Source organism: Giraffa tippelskirchi, chromosome 5, assembly GCF_054371585.1.
Source record: "Giraffa tippelskirchi isolate mGirTip1 chromosome 5, T2T-mGirTip1v1.2.pri, whole genome shotgun sequence".
In the NCBI taxonomy this organism is placed as follows: domain Eukaryota; kingdom Metazoa; phylum Chordata; class Mammalia; order Artiodactyla; family Giraffidae; genus Giraffa; species Giraffa tippelskirchi.
In genome coordinates, this window is record NC_137279.1 from 155,825,609 (window position 1) to 155,848,023 (window position 22,415).

At 38.7% G+C, this 22,415-nt stretch overlaps 1 protein-coding gene across 16 annotated transcripts in view; it reads right to left on the minus strand.

Annotated features, from left to right (window-relative positions):
- The window catches only part of RAVER2 (ribonucleoprotein, PTB binding 2), a 169,460-nt gene that overhangs the window by 71,209 nt on the left and 75,836 nt on the right, over positions 1 to 22,415 (minus strand). For all 16 annotated transcript variants that reach the window (XM_081486561.1, XM_081486557.1, XM_081486556.1 and 13 more), the window contains 3 exons: positions 17,397 to 17,866; positions 14,398 to 14,589; positions 6,388 to 6,514 (listed from right to left, as the gene is read on the minus strand). In XM_081486561.1, coding sequence (XP_081342687.1) covers positions 6,388 to 6,514; positions 14,398 to 14,589; positions 17,397 to 17,819 — 742 coding nt within the window. In that variant the 5' untranslated portion in view covers positions 17,820 to 17,866. The remainder of the gene's footprint in view (positions 1 to 6,387; positions 6,515 to 14,397; positions 14,590 to 17,396; positions 17,867 to 22,415) is intronic.

The following is a 22,415-nucleotide window of genomic DNA, read 5'->3' on the forward strand; positions in this document are numbered from 1 at the left end:
TTTGGAAAACTCATCAGTGGCCACAGGACTGGAAAAGGTCAGTTTTCATTACAATCCCAAAGAAAGGCAATGCCAAAGAATGCTCAAACTACTGCACAATTGTACTCATCTTACATGCTAGTAAAGTAATGCTGAAAATTCTCCAAGCCAGGCTTCAACAGTACACGAACTGTGAACTTCCAGATGTTCAAGCTGGATTTAGAGACAACAGAGGAACCAGAGATCAAATTGCCAACATCTGCTGGATCATCGAAAAAGCAAGAGAGTTCCAGAAAAACATCTACTTCTGCCTTATTGACTATGCCTAAGCCTTTGACTGTGTGGATCACCACAAACTGTGGAAAATTCTTCAAGAGATGAGAATACCAGACCACTCGACTTGCCTCCTGAGAAATCTGTATGCAGGTCAGGAAGCCACAGTTAGAACTAGACATGGAAAAACAACTGGTTCCAAATGGGAAAGGAATACATCAGTTCAGTTCGGTTAGTCGCTCAGTCGTGTTCGACTCTTTGCAACCCAATGGACTGCAGCACGCCAGGCCTCCCTGTCCATCACCAACTCCTGGCGTTTACTCAAACTCATGTCCATTGAGTTGGTGATGCCATCCAACCATCTCACCCTCTGTTGTCCCCTTCTTCTCCCACCTTCAATCTTTCCTAGCATCAGGGTCTTTTCCAATGAGTCAGTTCTTCATATCAGGTGGCCAAAGAATTGGAGTTTCAGCCTCAGCATCAATCCTTCCAATGAATATTTGGGACTGATTTCCTTTAGGATGGACTGGTTGGATCTCCTTGCTGTCCAAGGGACTCTCAAGAGTCTTCTCCAACACCACAGTTCAAGAGCATCAATTCTTCAGTCCTCAGCTTTCCTTATAGTCCAACTCTCACATACATACATGACTACTGGAAAAACCATAGCTTTGACTAGATGGACCTTTGTTGGCAAAGTAATGTATCTGCTTTTTAATATGCTGTCGAGGTTGGCCATAACTTTTCTTCCAAGGAGTAAGCATCTTTTTATTTCATGGCTGCAGTCACCATAAGCTGTATATTGTCATCCTGCTTATTTAACTTATATGCATAGTACATCATGTAAAACGCTGGGCAGGATGAAACACAAGCTGGAATCAAGATTGCAGGGAGAAATATCAATAACCTCAGATATGCAGATGACACCACCCTTGTGGCAGAAAGCAAAGTACAACTAAAGAGCCTCTTGATGAAAGTGAAAGAGAAGAGTGAAAAAGTTGGCTTAAAACTCAACATTCAGAAAACTAAGATCATGGCATCCAGTCCCATCACTTCATGGCAAACAAAAGGGGAAACAATGGAAACAGTGACAGACTTAATTTTGGGGGGCTCCAAAATCACTGAAGATGGTGACTGCAGCCATGAAATTAAAAGACACTTGCTCCTTGGAAGAAAATTTATTACCAACTGGAAATTTATTGGAAATTTATTACCAATGAATAAGACACCATATTAAAAAGCAGAGACATTACTTTGCCAACAAAGGTCCATCTAGGCAATGCTATGGTTTTTCAGTAGTCATGTACAGATGTGAGAGTTGGACTATAAAGAAAGCTGAGTGCCAAAGAATTGATGCTTTTGAACTGTGGTGTTGGTGAAGATTCTTGAGAGTCCCTTGGACAGCAAGGAGATCTAACCAGTCCATCCTAAAGAAAATCAGTCCTGAGTATTCATTGGAAGGACTGATGCTGAAGCTGAAACCCCAATACTTTGGCCACCTGATGCAAAGAACTGACTCATTAGAAAAGACCCTGATGCTGGGAAAGACTGAAGGCAGGAGAAGGGGACAACAGAGGAGGAGATGGTTGGATGGCATCACCAACTCAATGGACATGAGTTTGAGTAAACTCTGGGAGTTGGTGATGGACAGGGAAGCCTGGCGTGCTGCAGTCCATAGGGTCGCAAAGAGTCAGACATGATTGTGCAACTGAACTGAAAGTTTCATCTAATTTGGAAAAGAAAATATTGTAGGAGGGATATTTGACTGCATAATTGGCTGAGCTGGACACCTCTGAAGATACTTCTTACACATAAATAATTGATGATTATATGAAGTACTTAATATGAACATTGTTGGTACAATTAAGAATTTAACTGTCTTTGTCTTTGGTTCCTGGAGGGGAAACTCAAACCCTTGGAACTTTCTCAGTGGATAAGAGTGCTTTCATATGCTAATGAATGAGGTAACTCAGGGTAGGCCCCTACATGGCTTCAGAATGGGGGCTGGTCATACCTGAAAGACCTAACGTGTGATTAGAGAATGGGGGCTTTGAGCCATGTGATATTGAGGTAGGAGACAGATAGGCCCCTAGGTGGACAGCTGGTGTTTTCCAAGTAGAGTAAAATTCAACCCTTGTTCTTACCCAGACACTCCAAGGACAAAGCTAGTGGCACAAGCTGAGTTCTGCTAAAGCAAAGAGATAAGGTGCCTGAGGTCAAGAAAGACTTCCCTGTCTGCATGTGTGTGGGAAGGCTTCTAGGGGGTCAAAAAGGGAGGGGGCTTCACCCTATAATAACTGTGGACATGTACCCATAGGCCTCTGTGGTAGGATCCATCTTATCAAAAAGTTGCTCACACATCTGAGGGGAGGGTCCAAGGATCAGTCAAGTGTGAAGAAAGAAACAAGATAATTGGCCAAATGTAAACCCTGAAAGGCAAAGCAATCTTAAGAAGAATAGAACTGGAGGAATCAACCTGCCTGACTTCAGACTATACTCCAAAGCTATAGTCATCAAGACAGTATGGTACTGGCACAAAGACAGAAATATAGATCAATGGAACAAAATACACAGCCCAGATATAAATCCATGCACCTATGGACACCTTATCTTTGACAAAGGAGGCAAGAATATACAATGGAAAAAAGACAATCTCTTTAACAAGTGATGCTGGGAAAACTGGTCAACCACTTGTAAAAGAATGAAACTAGAACACTTTCTAACACCATACACAAAAATAAACTCAAAATGGATTAAAGATCTAAACGTAAGACCAGAAACTCTAAAACTCCTAGAGGAAAACATAGGCAAAACACTCTCTGACATAAATCACAACAGGATCCTCTATGACCCACCTCCAAGAGTAATGGAAATAAAAGCAAAAATAAACAAATGGGACCTAATTAAACTTACAAGCTTTTGCACAATGAAGGAAATTATAAGCAAGGTGAAAAGACAGCCTTCAGGATGGGAGAAAATAATAGCAAATGAAGCAACTGACAAAGAATTAATCTTAAAACTATACAAGCAGCTCCTGCAGCTCAATTCTAGAAAAATACACAACCCAATCACAAAATGGGCCAAAGAACTAAACAGACATTTCTCCAAAGAAGACATACAGATGGTTAACAAACACATGAAAAGATGCTCAACATCACTCATCATCAGCGAAATCAAATCAAAACCACAATGAGGTACCATCTCACGCCAGTCAGAATGGCTGCTATCAAAAAGTCTACAAACAATAAATGCTGGAGAGGGTGTGGAGAAAAGGGAACCCTCTTACACTGTTGGTGGGAATGCAAACTAGTACAGCCACTATAGAGAAGAGTGTGGAGATTCCTTAAAAAACTGGAAATAGAACTGCCATATGACACAGCAATCCCACTGCTGGGCATACACACTGAGGAAACCAGAAGTGAAAGAGACATGTGTACCCCAATGTTCATCACAGCACTGTTTATAATAGCCAGGACATGGAAGCAACCTAGATGTCCATCGGCAGACGAATGGATAAGAAAGCTGTGGTACATATACACAATGGAATATTACTCAGCCATTGAAAAGAATGCATTTGAATCAGTTCTAATGAGGTGGATGAAACTGGAGCCTATTATACAGAGTGAAGTAAGTCAGAAAGAAAAACACCAATACAGTATACTAACACATATATATGGAATTTAGAAAGATGGTAATGATGACCCTATTTGCAAGGCAGCAGAAGAGACACAAATGTAAAGAACAGTCTTTTGGACCCTGTGAGAGAAGGCGAGGGTGGGATGATTTGAGAGAATAGCATTGAAACATGTATATTGTCATATGTGAAACAGATCACCAGTCCAGGTTCAATGCATGAGACAGGGTGCTCAGGGCTGGTGCACTGGGATGACCCTGAGGGATGGGATGGGGAGGGAGGTGGGAGGGGGGCTCAGGATGGGGAACACATGGACATCCATGGCTGATTCATGTCAATGTATGGCAAAAACCACTACAATATTGTAAAGTAATTAGCCTCCAATTAAAGTAAATTAATTAATTAAAAAAATAATAATTGGCCAAATGTAAACAAAGACCAGGAAACACTGTTCTATGTGATTTAAATCACGTCTTCACTGCACTCCTCACTGGGTGTGTATTTCTGCCTTGTTTCTGTCTTAAATACACCATTTCTCCATGTGCTCTCCCATACATTGTGCTGTGACTCTAATAATAAACTTTATACCGGTTTTTAATAGTTTTTGCCTCCTTGAAACATTCTTGCTTTCAAATGGAGGAAAGAGACAGGGCCATTTTGCCTCTAGCCCCTAGCTCCTGGTGGCCTGGTGGCTAGGATTCCTGGTTTTCATTTAGGTTTCCTAGGTTCAATTCCTGAGCAGGGAACTAAAATCTCTCTTCAGGACTGCTCACTGCTATCTCTCCAAAATAAGTATTAGCCTAGCCTCCTGACCTCCAGGGAGAGGAAGAGAACCACAGATAAGAGTTCAATAACATGGCCAGTCATGCCTACATATAAAACCCCCATAAAAACTCTAGACACTGAAGCTAGTTCAGTAGAGATCTCTGGTTAATTAACACACTGGTGTGCTGGGAGGCAAATGTGCTCTGATCCTATGGGGAAAGAGCATAAAAGCTCTGCAGTTAGGACCTACGAGCCACAGCCCTAAGTCTCTTGATTATGCTGTTTCTGAGTTACATCTTTTGTAACAAAACTGTAATCGTAAGTACTGCTGCTGCTGCTAAGTTGCTTCAGTCGTGTCCGACTCTGTGCGACCCCATAGACGGCAGCCCACCAGGCTCCGCTGTCCCTGGGATTCTCCAGGCAAGAACACTGGAGTGGGTTGCCATTTCCTTCTCCAATGCACAAAAGTGAAAAGTGAAAGTGAAGTCGCTCAGTTGTGTCCGACTCTTCGCGACCCCATGGACTGCAGCCTACCAGGCTCCCCCCATCCATGGGATTTTCCAGGCAAGAGTACTGGAGTGGGTTGCTATTGCCTTCTCCAAATCGTAAATACATTGCTCTCCTAAGTTATGGGAGTCTATAGACTCATTGGAGAAGATCCTGATGCTGGGAAAGATTGAAGGCAGGAGGAGAAGATGACGACAGAGGATGAGCTGGTCGGATAGCACCACCATCTCAATGGACATAAATTTGGGCAAGCTCTGGGAGTTGGTGATGGACAGGAAGCCTGGCGTGCTGCAATCCGTGAGGTTGCAAAGAGTTGGACACGACTGGGAAACTGAACTGAACACATTATTGAACCTGTGGTGTCACAAGAACCCCCAAATTTGAAGCAAGTTAGTCAGAAGAGGCCTGGAGACCTCTGTAGTGTGGCTTTCGTCTGAAGTAGGGGCAGACTTCTTTGGGACTTAAGCCCTCACTCATAGCATCTGTGCTAACTCTAGGTAGTTAGTGCTACAATAGAACTGTAGTATGCTAGTTGGTGTTAGACCAGTTGGAGCTGAAACAGAATAAATACATTTAATCTAAACATTTGTAATCTAAAGCTTAATGTTGAATACAGGCATTCACTTCCTAATGATAAAGTATACATTTTGTGTATGTACAGCTATGCATTTCAAAAGGCAAATAAACTCCTCCAATGAATACTAAATAGACAGATATTTAATGCATGCCAATATTATAACAATTTCCACAATACTAAGCAAATGATATTGTTTTTATCATTTTCAACAAAGTAAAACAATTTCACAATGAAAAAAAAAAGATAACAGCAGAGAGGAAACTGATCCTTAGCACTTTCCAACAAAGTAATTCTGCCAAAAATATTACATAGAAAAGTATCATATCCTTTGCTAAAATGAGCTGTAAAAATGTAGTATGTTAAATATTACCTTATTAAACCATGTGAAACCTGGTTTACAAATTCATGGCAACCAGTAACCACACTTGAAGGTTTAACATTTAATACTTTAAAAAAAATTAGGAAATCCATAAGCAATTTGTGCCTACCAAAAAGAGACAAAACATATTTTCACTTCAGATCATTAATTAAAATTCATTGATAAATTCTAGAAAAAATAAATGCTGTGGACTAATTTAAACATGTTTTTCATGTAAAACAGTACAATTAACCTCATGCCAATATTCTACATGTCATTAGTACACATGATGCTTACCTGGTTTAACAGTCCGCCCACAGAGCTGGGGTTGTAGAAGAATTTGCAACATGGCAGGGTTGTTTAAACTTTTCATGATTTGCACTGGATTTGGCTCTGGAAGTAAGCCCTTTTGATTACTGTGCCTCTTCGATGAATACAGAAATACAAAAATTAGAACATGGGTAAGCACAAAGATGAAACTGTAAAGGCTTTTTTTCGGAAATTCTCATTTGTCTGATAAGATCTATTTTATAATAAACACAACTTGTTTTATGTCATACACTTGTATACATTCTACCACAATTCCTAATTATAATAAGATACTCTAAGATATGGGCTTCCCTGGTAGCTCAGCTGGTAAAAAATCCGCCTACAAGGCAGGAGACCTGGGTTTGATCCTTGGGTAGGGAAGGTTCCATGGAGGAGGGCATGGCAACCCACTCCAGTATTCTTGCCTGGAGAATCCTCATGGACAGAGGAGCCTGGTGGGCAGCGGTCCATGGGGTCACAAAGAGTCAGACACGACTGAGCAACTAAGAACAGCACAGTATTCTAAGATATTCATGCAACATACACCGAAATCCTCATAGAATGTTTCAGTGAAATAGAAATTGGCTTTAAGAGAATTAACAATTTAGTCGGATAAATCTCTTAATGCAATGGGCAAGATATTAAGGGAATCTGAATTTACTAACAGGGAGGTAACCTGACACAATATGAATACTCTGATACTACAGAAGAATCTTACTATAATGTTGATCTAAAGTTTAATAATGTGGGATGCTTTACAAAGCAATATTTTCTTATAATTAAGATCTTGATTCATTAATCTTCTAATATGAAACAAAGATGAATGGGCTTTACATACATATAACTGGGTAGCTAAATATATGGATTGTTCTCAGTTTTTAAATCCAGCTCTCCTTGTCCATCCTCTAGCACCTCAACATCTACACACTCACATACAAGGAAGCCAACCGCACCCCGCTACCAAAAGAAATATGTAATCACAGAACAAAGTAACTAGACATCTGGAAAATGAAGCCACAAAAACTAAAGGCAACAAACCGAAGCACCTATAAGAGACGATAGGAAATAATAAGAATGTGAACTAATACAAAGCAGATATCCTAAAAAACCATAACAGATTTTTACTGGTAACATGAAACACAGAGAAGCACTCATAAAGAACAATCAATTAGAAATACGATGTACAAAAAGCACAACTGTTTGGGAAAAAATAATAGCAGCCATCACTTATTGTATATACTTGGCATTGTTCTAAGCCTGTTACATGGACTAAATCACTTAATGTCCCAAAGCAACTCTACAGGGTTGGCATTATACCCCCATTCTATAGGTGAGGGAACCGAAGAAACTCATAAAGAATTATTCTTAACCTCTACTCTGTGCTTTAATAGATGTTAAATAGTAGAATATATGGAGAAGGCAATGGCACCCCACTCCAGTGCTCTTGCCTGGAAAGTCCCATGGACCAAGGAGCCTGGTAGGCTGCAGTCCATGGGGTCGCTAGGAGTCGGACACGACTGAGCGACTTCACTTTCACTTTTCACTTTCATGCATTGGAGAAGGAAACGGCAACCCACTCCAGTGTTCTTGCCTGGAGAATCCCAGGGACGGCGGAGCCCGGTGGGCCCCCGTCTATGGGGTCGCACAGAGTCGGACACGACTGAAGCGACTTAGCAGCAGCAGCAGCAGCAGTAGAATATATGCGACTGAAAAATAAAATAGTGATCTGAAAGGTCAGGTCAGATAAAGATCAAAGAATACATGAGCAAAGGGTAAAGAAGAAACTGACAACAAAATAAAATGGTAATGAAAAATGAAAACAAAGCAAAAGAAAAAAACCAAGGCAATGAAGAGACTGGAAGTCTTAATATCTATATAAAAGGAGTACCTGAAGGATTAGAAATGAAGGAAATCTTTGAAGAAATAATGGCTGAGAATTTCCCAGAATTAAAAGAAAACTAAAGAACACAAAATGAAAGGATTCCAATTATGATACAGAAAAAAACACACCTGCTCACATTTTTGGCATGAAATTAGGAACATCAAAGCCCTGCCTGCCCCCAATAGTAAAAACTTCCAGGAAGGAAGAACATATCTCAAAAAAAAAAAAAAAAAAACAAGAAGCAGATTAATATCATCTTCATTCTCAAAGGACCATCACTGGATTTAAGAAGGAAACAAATTAATATATTAAAAGTGCTGCAGAAAAAAATCTTTGAATCCAGATTTTTATATTCAGCTACACTTAAATTGAAGAAAGTAGGGAAAACCACTAGACCATTCAGGTATGACCTAAATCAAATCCATTATGATTATACAAGTGGAAGTGAGAAATAGATTTAAGGGACTAGATCTGATAGAGTACTTGATGAACTATGGACAGAGGCTGTGACATTGTAAAAGAGACAGGGATCAAGACAATCCCCACGGAAAAAAAAATGCAAAACGGTTGTCTGAGGAGGCCTTACAGATAGCTGGGAAAAGAAGAGAGAAGTGAAAAGCAAAGGAGAAAAGGAAAGATATTCCCATCTGAATGCAGAGTTCCAAAGAATAGCAAGGAGAGATAAGAAAGCGTTCCTCAGCGATCAATGTAAAGAAATAGAGGAAAACAACAGAATGGGAAAGACTAGGGATCTCTTCAAGAAAATTAGAGATACCAAGGGAACATTTCATGCAAAGATGGGCTAGATAAAGGACAGAAATGGTATGGACCTAACAGAAGCAGAAGATATTAAGAAGAGGTGGCAAGAATACACAGAAGAACTGTACAAAACAGATCTTCACGACCCAGATACTCACGATGGTGTGATCACTCACCTAGAGCCAGACATCCTGGAATGTGAAGTCAAGTGGGCCTTAGGAAGCATAACTATGAACAAAGCTAGTGGAGGTGATGGAATTCCAGTAGAGCTATTTCAAATCCTGAAAGATGATGCTGTGAAAGTGTTGCACTCAATAGGCCAGCAAATTTGGAAAACTCAGCAGGGGCCATAGGACTGGAAAAGGTCAGTTTTCATTCCAATCCCAAAGAAAGGCAATGCCAAAGAATGCTCAAACTACTGCACAATTGCACTCATCTCACACGCTAGTAAAGTAACGCTCAAAATTCTCCAAGTCAGGCTTCAGCAATATGTGAACTGTGAACTTCCAGATGTTCAAGCTGGTTTTACAAAAGGCAGAGGAACCAGAGATCAAATTGCCAACATACACTGGATCATCGAAAAAGCAAGAGAGTTCCAGAAAAACATCTATTTCTGCTTTATTGACTATGACAAAGCCTTTGACTGTGTGGATCACAATAAACTGTGGAAAATTCTGAAAGAGATGGGAATACCAGACCACCTGACCTGCCTCTTGAGAAACCTGTATGCAGATCAGGAGGCAACAGCTAGAACTGGACATGGAACAACAGGCTGGTTCCAAATAGGAAAAGGAGTACGTCAAGACTGTATATTGTCACCCTGCTTATTTAACTTATATGCAGAGTACATCATGAGAAACGCTGGGCTGGAAGAAACACAAGCTGGAATCAAGGTTGCCGGGAGAAATATCAGTAACCTCAGATATGCAGATGACACCACCCTTATGGCAGAAAGTGGAGAAGAACTAAAGAGTCTCTTGATGAAAGTGAAAGGAGAGTGAAAAAGTTGGCTTAAAGCTCAACATTCAGAAAACTAAGATCTTGGCATCCTGTCCCATCACTTTACAGCAAATAGATGGGCAAACAGTGGAAACAGTGGCTGACTTTATTTTTGGCGGCTCCAAAATCACTGCAGACAGTGATTGCAGCCATGAAATTAAAAGACGCTTACTCCTTGGATGGAAAGTTATGACCAACCTAGATAGCATATTAAAAAGCAGAGACATTACTTTGCCAACAAAGGTCCGTCTAGACAGACGGACAGATAGAAAAAACAAATAATAAACAAAAACTATTTCTTTGAAAGGCAAAATAGTTTGCAAGACTAATTGGGGGAAAGAAAATGCAAATAAGACATACAAAGAAAAAGAAGAGATTAGACATGACATTTAAAAAATAAAATTTTATAAATAGCTATGTGTCAATAAATTTTAAAACTCAGACTAACTGGATAAATTTGTAGACTATAATCAAATGCCACATATACCACACAGAGAAAAATAAAACTAATATATCTAATATTCACAGAAGAAACCTAAGTGGTAATCAATGATTTGTTTCTAGGAGAGAAATAAGGACTAGGTCTACATGGTTTCACAGATGAGCTCTCTCACACTTACAAAGAATAGAAAACCCCTATTGTATACAAACTGATCCATGAATAGAAAGAAAAGAAGGAGGGGTTCAGAGAAAAAAACATATAAATCATTTAACGAGGTCAATGTTCTCTTGATTTCAAAATTAAGCAAAAATGCTACCCCCCAATTTAAGCATTTCCACTCATGAGCACATCTGCACATATAACAAATATTATCCAATAAAATCAAACAATACATAAGAAAAAATCTATCAATGAGAATTTACAATATAAGGATAGTATAACATTAGAAAAGTCTATCAATGTGATTCAGCATATTAATGAACTTAGGGAGCAATCACATAATTATCCCAATAGTTGTAGAAATATTCTGATAAAGTTCAATGCCAATTTATGATCTTTTTTAAACAGAAAACTTGATAGAAGATATGTACCAAGAACCCATAAGAAAAAAATCAATGCAGTACATTACTTTTAAGGCTGAGAAAAATTTAAGATTCCTCACTGTTACTAATATCTAATCATGATATCTATTAAAGGTCCCATGAAGGGCTGTTTACTATGGTAAGGAATTGAACTTATGCACACATTAAAGAATATTAAGCAAGAGAATGACATAATTTGATTTGAGGATGAGAAACATCACTTTTGTGACACTGTAGAAGATGGATTAGAACAGGGAAGACTAATGACATGGCAATCATACTGCAGGTTATTCAAATCATCAAGGTGAGAAAAATTAGATCCTGAGTAAAGTAACAAAGATGCTGACAAGTCTCAGGGATTTAATAGACATCAGGATGTGGAACTGAAAGACTTGCTAAGATTCTTGGCATTCTGAACTGGAGAGTAGATGAAGATCAATCATGATTGAGTTTTTAGTTCAGACAGTCTTAGTTTGAATGAACTGATGCCACACACAGATATTACAGCACATAGAAAAGCAAGTCCCAGGGAAAAACAGTTTCCTTTTGGAAATGCTGAAATTGAACTATTCATATAGCATAAAAAGGAGATATCTAATAATCATTTTAAGATACAGATTAGTGCTTTAGAACAATTTGGTTCAAAAATGTAAGATTGGGAATCATCACTGATAGGCAATAACTGAAGCCACTGGAGTGATGAAGAGGAAGAAAGTGAGGAAGCCTAGTACGGAGGTCTACTGACAGCATCCCTCTGGGAAAAAGAAGAAAAGGATGGAACAATTAGAGAAGAAAAGAATAATAGGTGGAATTCAAGGCAGTAGGCAGTTGGTGTTAAATGCTACAAAGAAACCAAAGAAAGACTGAAAAGTACCTATGTGACTTGATTACAAAATTCCTGTTAATCTTAAAGAGAACAGATTCACTTAATAGTGGAGGCAGAAAGTACACTGCGTTGGGCTGAGAAGGAAATGAGAAATGAAAAAAAAAAAAAGGTGACTAGCGGGATCTAATTGTTCAAGAAGCTCCAGTTGTGAGGAAAAAGTATTACCAAGGCCTGCATCTAGAGAGGAAAAGATGCAAGTGTGTTGATAAGCAAATGGGATGGAGGTAGTGAACATCAGGTCAAGTTGAAAGTAGAGGAGGCAGATCCTTGAGGATGGGGCGGAGGCATGAGCCCCTGCTTTGCTGGGAGGAAACAGAGCACTCCCTCCGTGACAGAAAGGATCTTTGTTTTGTTCACTCAGTTCAGTCGCTCAGTCATATCCGACTCTTTGCGACCCCAATGGACTGCAGCACGCCGGGCCTCCCTGTCCATCACCAGCTCCTGGAGTTTACTCAAGCTCATGGTCATCGAGTCAGTGATGCCATCCAACCATCTCATCCTCTGTCGTCCCCTTCTCCCCCTGCCTTCAATCTTTCCCAGCTTCAGAGTCTTTTACAATGAGTTAGTTCTTCACCTCAGGTGGCCAAAGAATTGGAGTTTCAGCCTCAGCATCAGTCCTTCCAATGAATATTCAGGACTGATTTCCTTTAGGATGGACTGGTTGGATCTCGTTGCAGCCCAAAGGACTCTCAAGAGTCTCCTCCAACACCACAGTTCAAAAGCATCAATTCTTCGTTGCTCAGCTTTCTTTATGGTCCAACTCTCACATCCATACCTGACTACTGGAAAAACCATAGCTTTGACTAGACGAACCTTTGTTCACTGGTGAATCCTAAATATCTCCAATACATCTCATATGTAGCGGGTACCCAGTAAGTATTTATGGAATGAATGCTATTAACAAGAAAAAAGAAGTAAAAAGTGGGGCACTTTTGCTCGCAGAGTGTGAGAGAAACTGAATGAATGAGTCCAGCACATGGCCTGTATATTTCTATAAAGTAGCAGCCATGACCATCAGATAGAAAGAAAGACAAAGACTAGAAAAGAGTGAAGATTTGAGCTAGTTTTGCTGGGGAGTCAGCTATAAAGAATGTCAGACATTTGCAGGAGCACTAAGTCACCTAGTTGTCTGTTTTTCTCCAAGAAAACAGAGTATGCTGACTGCAAAAGTGGGTGACTGGATGGATTCAGACTCAGAAACTCAGCAAATCCAATCCAACCAAGAGATAACTTAACTAAAGGCAATGAAATTGACAGTGAAAGAATGGCTGAAGTCATGAATTATGCCAGTCAAGGATGTGAGGACGACAGAAGAACCTAAGAAGGGAAGGAAAGACCAAGAAAAAAGGAGAAGACATCCAGGACCAGAGGTGAGATCGAAGAACAAGAGGAGGAGGACAAGTGAAATGACAGTAGGATACCAGTGACAACCTGTCATCTCTTCTGCCCTCCTTCCCTCCCCTGATTGTCCTTCTCTCTCCACTTCATTTACAAACCACTTCCAGACTAGGTGATTTCTTGTTGTCTTAACTATGATCTTGTCAGTACCTTGTATATATACTTTATAAATTCCCTTTGAAATTTGTAAACTTGACCTCGCTTATCAAGTTCCATCTAAGCTGTGAGTGCTCCAGCCCTCCCTCTGCTGGCATTGAGCTACCATTTCACCACACACTCAGCCTCCCTAGACCTTTTCCACTTTTTAAGCATGAAAATTCGTCTCCTCCTACTGCTGGAAAGGTTTTGTCCCAACCAGAGTATGTTCAATCACTCATTCTCCCTCCTTAGGGGTGCCAGATTCAGCAAGTAAAAACACAGGGTGCCAGATAAACAATGAATAATGTTTAATGTAAGTATGTCTCATGCAAAATCTGTAGTCATCTGGCAATCCTATTCTCCACCTCCATCAACATTTCAAAATTGTACCTTAACATTACATTCAAATGTCACCTTCACAATTCTGAAGTCTTCCCTGGACCCTTCAAAAGTGTGTTTCTTCCTTCATTTGATCAACGGTATTTACTATTCTAGGCGCAAGGAGTAAGAAACTGTGAAGCAGGAATAGTTGCTCCCTACAAGGAATTTTCAACCAGAGAAGTAGAGAGGGGAGTAATAAGAGACAGTTCCAATAAAGAAGTCAGTCCAACATGCACACTTATGAGCAGTTTTTGAAAAAGGGGGCATGCTGCAATCAAAACTTACAGCACAGGAACTCAAACATTTACAGAATAAATAAAAATTTCCTCAATTCTTGAGATGAATACACTTTACGAAACACAGTTTCCTCTATTGTACTGACTCCTGGCTTGATTTGGCAGAAGTATTACTTAGTCAATTAAAAAAAAAAGAAGAATGTCTTCATGTAATAAAGATATAATGAAAGTCCAATCAATGATTAACTAGTTTGGATACTTGAATTCTTCTATGTTCTTAAAAAAGAACGACTTACCACATGTTGAGCTGCTATCAATGCTGCTAAGGTACTTCGCCCTGGTGCTCCTGGGGCACAGAAGGAAACTTGAATTTTGCTTCCCTTGATGGTCATACCATCAGCTGCTTGTTGAACCTTTTCAGCATGCTCTGCAGTGCTATATTCAACCACTGCAAAGCCACCAACATAGCTACCTTCATCCTGTGCAAGCTGATGTGATACAATTATTAAAAAGGGAATTCTAATACTTAGTTAGAATTTATTTACAAGTATATCATCTGTAAATTCAAGGACAAATGTCTCAAAGCATGATACCGGTGAAAATATTGTATTCCTTTTTTTTCTGAAAATAAAAGTTTACTAGTTGGGTAGGTACAGTCTTTCTAGAAGATGGGAAGATAAGTAAGATTCTGTCAAGCTTCTTTCTGCTTTTTTGAATCTCTGATTTATTTAAAAGTCAATGTTCAAATGATTATAGTCCCTATATATTAATATATATATATAATTATTAATCTATAGAAAAATTTGGGGACACACAATTGAACTTTCTTTAAAATAAACTCACCAGATACACAGATGATGAAACCTGTTGAATTTGATCATGTATCTATTTGCACTATCAAGAGAACAAAAGTAGAAGGAACCATATTCAACTTTTATTTCAATATTTTAGGTAGATCCCAGGAATTTGGTCAAGTTACCAAAGTAAACCTTATTTAGGAAATTGTGCCCCAGGTTTGTTTAAAATACCATATGCAGGACACAACCTTTTCCTGAATGTGCCCTAAATAAACTTCTGCAATGCAGAACACATTTCCAGTCACCCATGTGTAAGAGTGTAAAGGAAGATACTAAAGTCCTGGATCCGTGAAGACTGGTACAAAGAGCAAAAGTAAGAAAAAAATACAACACTAAAAAGTTTCTAAGTGTTGAACATATCTGAATCATCTTAAACACATTCGTATCTAGTGATAAATGTGATAAAATTTAGCTTTGTATGTCTCTGAAGTATAGAAATAGTCCAATAGAAATACCTACAAAACTTCTGTTTGGACTTGGCATCTCATAAATTGGTATACAATTCAATCATTTCTCAGTCATTTTTAGCTTCTTTTCTCTTATTTTTGAAGCTTTTTTGTATAGTAGACCAAATTTCTGTTTTTTTCCCTTCTCATTCTTTCTTCTTTTTAAAACTGTCCTCAAATGTCTTTTCCTCCATAAAACTTCGTCCATTCACTTGGGAGAAAGGGAAAATATCTACCTCTTCCAAATATTTCTCCTACAACCTCATTCCTTTTATCCAAACCAAATCTTAAATTCAGATTTGTAAAAGCCATTAGTCCCTTTGGTCCCTTCTGATCACAAGGTAAGAAGACTGTCTTCCATATAGTCTATGTCAACCTACCAAATGAGAGAGCCTGAGTTTAACAGATTTACTGATAAAGGCATTTAAAGTGGCTTTATTAAGCTTTTGAAAATTTCTAAAATATTTTTATTAAAATATTTTTATTATTCTTAGTTTATTATATAATCTTAATCCCAAATAAATCATACTATCATTTTAAGTCTTTCAAAAGAAAATATCATTTTAGTTTCATAGCATTGGTAATTTTAAAGAGCAATATTTCCATTCAATATGAGAGCCATTCAAATATGTAATGGCATGACTTGTGACCTATTAATAGTTAATTTTCCATTACTTCAAAATATTTTCACAAAAGCTAAATGATCACTTACAATGATTGTAACAAATCTTTTTCTTTTTTTTTTAACCAGATGGAAGACAAGACCAGATAACATAAGTCCCTTCTAACTCCAAGATTCATAATTCAAATACAATATGTAAAAAACAGCTTTCCCCTCATATTTGCTTCAAAGGCCTCAACTAAAGCTACAAAGAATTATGCTTGGCCACAGAATATCACTATATAATTCTAATATTCAAGAATAGCATGTCAATAAGACAACTTTCAATAACTTGGCAAAGATTTGTCACAAAGTATTCTAATTTTTTGAAGTTCCATGGGTAGTTTCTTTGATGATTATATTGGGATTGGAGGGGCAGAAATGTAAGAAAAAGTAATATGGCAGCATTAATTTTAATTAAATAAGCTATAATAAATTTCAAACTTTCTACTGCAAGAGTAGAGACTCAATACATGTATGATAACAGAAAAATAAGGGTGAGGAGAGGAAAGATGGGAGATTAGAAGGAGCAAAGGAGGAGAGAATAAAGAGAAGGAAGAAATGAAGGGAAGTGAAAGAGAAAGATTTCATCAGGTGCTTTAAAAATCTGTATGGGAAGCAGCCATATACAGTATATATTTTTGTCTATTTGGTAGAATTTATTCAATTTTATTCCGATAAAGTGCTTGAAAATTCTATTTATTCAATTTTATTCCGATAAAGTGCTTGAAAATTCTTAACAATGTTGTCAGTTTTCAGGATCTTCTCTAAATGTCTCACTTACCATGACCCCATTAAGACAGAATAAGGCATTCTTTCTACACCATGTAACACTTTTCTATTTTGCATTATCTCACTCTTCATACAAGATATACAGTTATTTGCTTATCTGTCAGTGTACTCTACAAAACTGTGAAGTATAGAGAGAATATCTTTCTATTTGTTATATTTCTGACATTTAGCAATATGGTATCTGGCACTGAGAATGTGACAAATCAAATGTGGGTGGATGAAGTGATCAATGCATGAATGATTCAAGAACAGATGGAAGGAGAAGGTGGATGCATTAAGTGATGGGTTTGCTAAGACATAATTATATAAAAACAATATAGTCTGGCCCATCAACAAAAGAAATTGATTTAAAATTTACCATCATATTAAAGTGTTCATTACAAACTAAAGTAGAATGAGATTATCCATGGTGATATTTACATAAGTAGAATGAGATTATCCATGGTGATATTTACATAAGTATAATAAATATGTAAGTGCATGCAGATGCATATGTAGATACTTTTAAATATTTCAAATAATACCTTAAAAATACATACCTGGCAAAACACAGGTTTATGGATACTGGAAAAAAACTGCAACAGCTCCTCTGAATCCCTATAGTCACTAGGGAGTTTATCTATACAAAGGCACTTAGAATGAATGAGCTCTGCGGCCAATAGATTAACATCCATCCACTGCGCAAAGACAGCTGATGCTCCCAACTGTTTACCCAATAGCTCCAATCGAGCCTTTGCAGCAAAGTCCTTTTTCATGTATTCTACAAATCCATAGCCTTTGGAATGGCCAGTAACTTCACTGTAGACAAGAAAACATCTCTCGACATTTCCATAAGCACGAACAAGTTCTTCAAACTCTTCTAATGTAAAAGAAGTGGGCAAGTTGGTAACACATAGCAAAGCATCTGTTGGCTGGAGCTGGACTACTAAGTCTTTTCCTCGAAAAGAATATTGATGAAACATCTGAATTGCATTCTGGGCTTGTTCCCCATTCAATAAGGTAACAAAAGCTGGAAGAAGATAAAATGAATGAGTTTTCTGAGCCAGTGTTTTCAAGCTTTTTTGATCATGACCGACAGTAAGAAATAGATTTGATACCTATGCCTCAGTACACATACGTAAGTGCATTAGTCGCTAAACCATGTCTGACTCTTTGCAACCCCATGGATTGTAGCCCATCAGGCTCCTCTGTCCATGGAATTCTCCAGGTAAGAATACTAGAGTGGGTTGCCATTCTCTTTTCTCCAGGGTATCTTTCCAACCCAGGGATCAAACCTGGGTCTCCTGCATTGCAGGCAGATTCTTTACTCTCTGAGCCACCGGGGAAGCCCACACATATGCACATATGTATACATATTTCTGAAACAAAAGTATCAGGAAGCAAAACACCTATCATGTGTAATGTATTCTGATATTTTCTATTCTATTTCATTGTTTTTAAGTGCTGATACTCCCACTTCAACAATTTCATGACCAGTAACTCAAAAAACATACAACATATATTAGAAGCTCCATTTCTGGGGGGGAGGGGTGATGGCAGTCTTTTTAAACTACACACAGATTTGATATTTTCCATCAATAATATGTGATGCAGAACTTTATAAACTATTCTTTCTTCTCAGAGAGTTCTCAAAGGCCCTATTTGATAACAAGAATACCTAAAATATACCTAAAAAATAGGTAATTTTTAAATCATTTTAAAAAAGAATACCTAAAAGAACAAAGGCATAGCCAAAAGACACCAAAATGCCCAGAGGAAGCCAAATCTTTCTCCAATTCATGTACATGTTTCCTTAAAATAAAATTAATTACATTGAAACAATACATACACACACAATTTGTATATGTTGGGATGAACAATATGATATGAAAAGATCACAGGATTATGATACTGGACAAGTAGCTTACCTTCAAATCTTTGTAGAACAAACCAAAGAGGGAAAAAAAAAACAACTGTCCTGTCTACCTAAGGAAGTTATTCCAGCATTAAGCAACAAATAGACATGATAATTTGTAACATCTAAAACATGATACAGATCTAAAATTCTAAATCAATGAAATATCATACACACATGTGTATCTGATAAGGTTTTGAGCAATATTTTAAGAAAAATTTAAAACCTCAGATAAAGGAAACAACACAGGACAAACCACAAATTAGAAACACACTGTTCTCTCCACCTTCCTCCATCTCCCTCTTCTCTCCCTCTTTGGAACACACAATGAAGGTGCCCCATATGAGTACCTAACTTACCCAAATGCAAAGATAACAGCATGGCAAATATGTACACAGCAAGAGAGAAAGAATTTAAACAGCATGGACAGTCCTGCCTGCTCTTCCCTTAGCTGGTTTTAGTGCCCATGCGCCTCTCAGGCTGTGAGCGTCTCTCCACAATGAGTGTGATGCTAATATTACAGAATTACATTTTTTATTTAACATGATACCCACATATAAGGAAACTACTTACAGAGGAATAGCTAACTCTTCTAGCATGAGGGGGAAAATGGCTTTGCTGCACTTACTGAGAGATTATCTCTTGGTTTCCAATAAGCCCTTATAAAGGACTTGAGTTATTTTGATTCTATGCCTTTCTTTCCTTATGCTGACATGGAACACCATTTAACGGTATTTTGCTAAAACCAGCAAACAAGTCAACAATCATTTGTAAATACTGATTATGTTCCTATTTAGCTCATAAGTTCATCAGTTCATATTTGACTTGAATTCTCCAGGTATCTGAAACTGTTAACCATTCCCTTCCTTAACTTACTTAATAAAGTCCTTCCTGATTTTCTTCATACTTGCCTAAGCACTCCTCCTTCCATTTCCTTAGCTATATTTTTCTCCACTCACACCTGTAAGGTAGTAATCCTTAAGGTTCCTTCCTGGCAGAAGCACACACAGTGACAGCCGGTGACTGTACTCAGTAACCCTGAGCCATAAATCCCTGTCTATGCCCCCTTCCCTGGGCACTCATATCCATGCCCATGTATTCATTTCTCATGTGCCAGGCTCTGTGTTAGGCACTGGAAAGGAGGAGGTCAACAAAACAAGTAAGATCCTTTTCAACAACGACCCCACAATCCAACAGAGGATGACAGATTAGACAGAGAGTTACAAGTGTGACATTACCAAGAAGTATGGGGGGCTATGAAAGCAATTAAATAGAGCAAAATGGCTAGTATGGGGGCTCATAGAAAACCTCTTATTCCCTTGTCAACTCTCAAAACTACATTTCTAATCCTTAGTTCCATATATATTCACATGCGGATTCACACATGATCAAACATAACTCATGATCTTCATCCTCTCCATTCCTCTAAAATCTCAACATGGCTCAGCTTCCTTCATTCTGTCTTAGCTGCTAGCATCACACTCACAAATGGGAAACCTGGGAATTACCTGAGACCCTATCTGCTTTACCTCTCACTTAAAGGAATCCTCAAATTTTACCCTCCAAATAGGTCTTGGATCCATCCTCTTTCCTTCATTCTTCTAGCTTTTTAATTCTTTTTCTTCAATGACAATAAAGCGAACTCTCAAAAATGAAAGTTTAATTGTGTCTGTCTACTGCCTAAAATGCAATGATTTAATATCAAAAATGAAGCCAAGACCCAGAGTAGTTATCATGCCCTACCAGGCCCTTTTGATCTGATGCCAGCCTCATTACCTGTCAAACTTCCCTTCCCAATCACACTTCTTTATTCTCCAACGACACTGAGTTGTTTGTAGTTCCCTAGGTATCACCTTGTTTCAAGCCTCTATACATGTCATTCCCCTGCTTACAAGATCTCTCCCATATCTTCAGCCACTCAAATCTTTTAGTTAGCTTTCAAATTCAGCCCAGGGGTTAATGTATCATGATCTCCAGGAAGCATTCTCTGATGTTCTCTTCCAGTTAGTTAATCCTTGTTTTATTATTTTGAACATTGACTGGATTATTGCACACATCAGAATGTGTTATAATCTTTGTTTAGATGTCTGCTATCCTATCAACTGTGAGATCCCTAAACTGCTATGGAATACATCTCCATCAGTTATCATGCTGTCAGGCCCACAGTGGAGCCTCTGTGTCAGCTGAATGGATGAATGTATACATGCATAGACTAACTGCTGCTGCTGCTGCTAAGTCGCTTCAGTCGTGTCCAACTCTGTGCGACCCCATAGACGGCAGCCCACCAGGCTCCGCCGTCCCTGGGATTCTCCAGGCAAGAATACTGGAGTGGGTTGCCATTTCCTTCTCCAGTGCATGAAAGGGAAAAGTGAAAGTGAAGTCACTCAGTCATGTCCGACTCTTAGCGACTCCATGGACTGTAGCCTACCAGGCTCCTCCGTCCATGGGATTTTCCAGGCAAGAGTACTGGAGTGGGGTGCCATTGCCTTCTCCAATAGACTAACTAGTACATTTTAAAACTGACAACTTCTCATTTTCCTTTTCTTAGGTATCTGCATTTGCTCAACCCAAATAAGATATTTTGTGGTAGAATTTAGACAACATAATGAAGCAAATTTAGAAGTCCAGGCAGTAGGGGAAAGAAGTCATTGATTCTCTTCTATAGTTTCTTCCATTTCTTTTCAAGGCCACAAAGTCTCTAAAAAAAAAAGCCCAACTTTTTTCACATTGACTCTGTGGAAGTGGAAGATGTCACTCTACAGAGAAAACACTATAAGGCATTCGGAAATTAGTTCTGTTTCCATTTTCCTGCCAAAATTTTAAGATTCAACAATTTGGTCCCAATCCTTTCACAAGTCACAATTTTATTTATCCTTTGCCATGGCTGCTCTAGTAGTTAAATTTATTATTGGCACAAATTTGATGGCAAGCATGCAAAAACTTCTTTCTCTAATGTTCAGTTCAGTCACTCAGTCGTGTCCGACTCTTTGCGACCCCGTGAATTGCAGCACGCCAGGCCTCCCTGTCCATCACCAACTCCCTGAGTCCACCCAAACCCATGCCCATTGAGTCGGTGATGCCATCCAACCAACTCATCCTCTGTCGTCCCCTTCTCCTCCTGCCTTCAATCTTTCCCAGCATCAGGGTCTTTTCCAATAAGTCAGCTCTTTGCATTAGGTGGCCAAAGTACTGGAGTTTCAGCTTCAACATCAGTCCTTCCAATGAACACCCAGGGCTGATCTCCTTTAGGATGGACTGGTTGGATCCCCTTACAGTCCAAGGGACTCTCAAGAGTCTTCTCCAACACCACAGTTCAGGAGCATCAATTCTTCAGCACTCAGCTTTCTTTATAGTCCAACTCTCACATCCATACATGACCACTGGAAAAACCATAGCCTTGACTAGACGGACCTTTGTTGACAAAGTATAATGTCTCTGCTTCTTAATATGCTGTCTAGGTTGGTCATAACTTCCTGCCAAGGAGTAAGCGTCTTTTAATTTCATGACTGCAGTCACCATCTGCAGTGATTTTGGAGCCCCCCAAAATAAAGTCAGCCACTGTTTCCACTATTTCCCCATCTATTTGCCATGAAGTGATAGGACCGGGTGCCATGATCTTAGTTTTTTGAATGTTGAGCTTTAAGCCAACACAACACTGTTAACT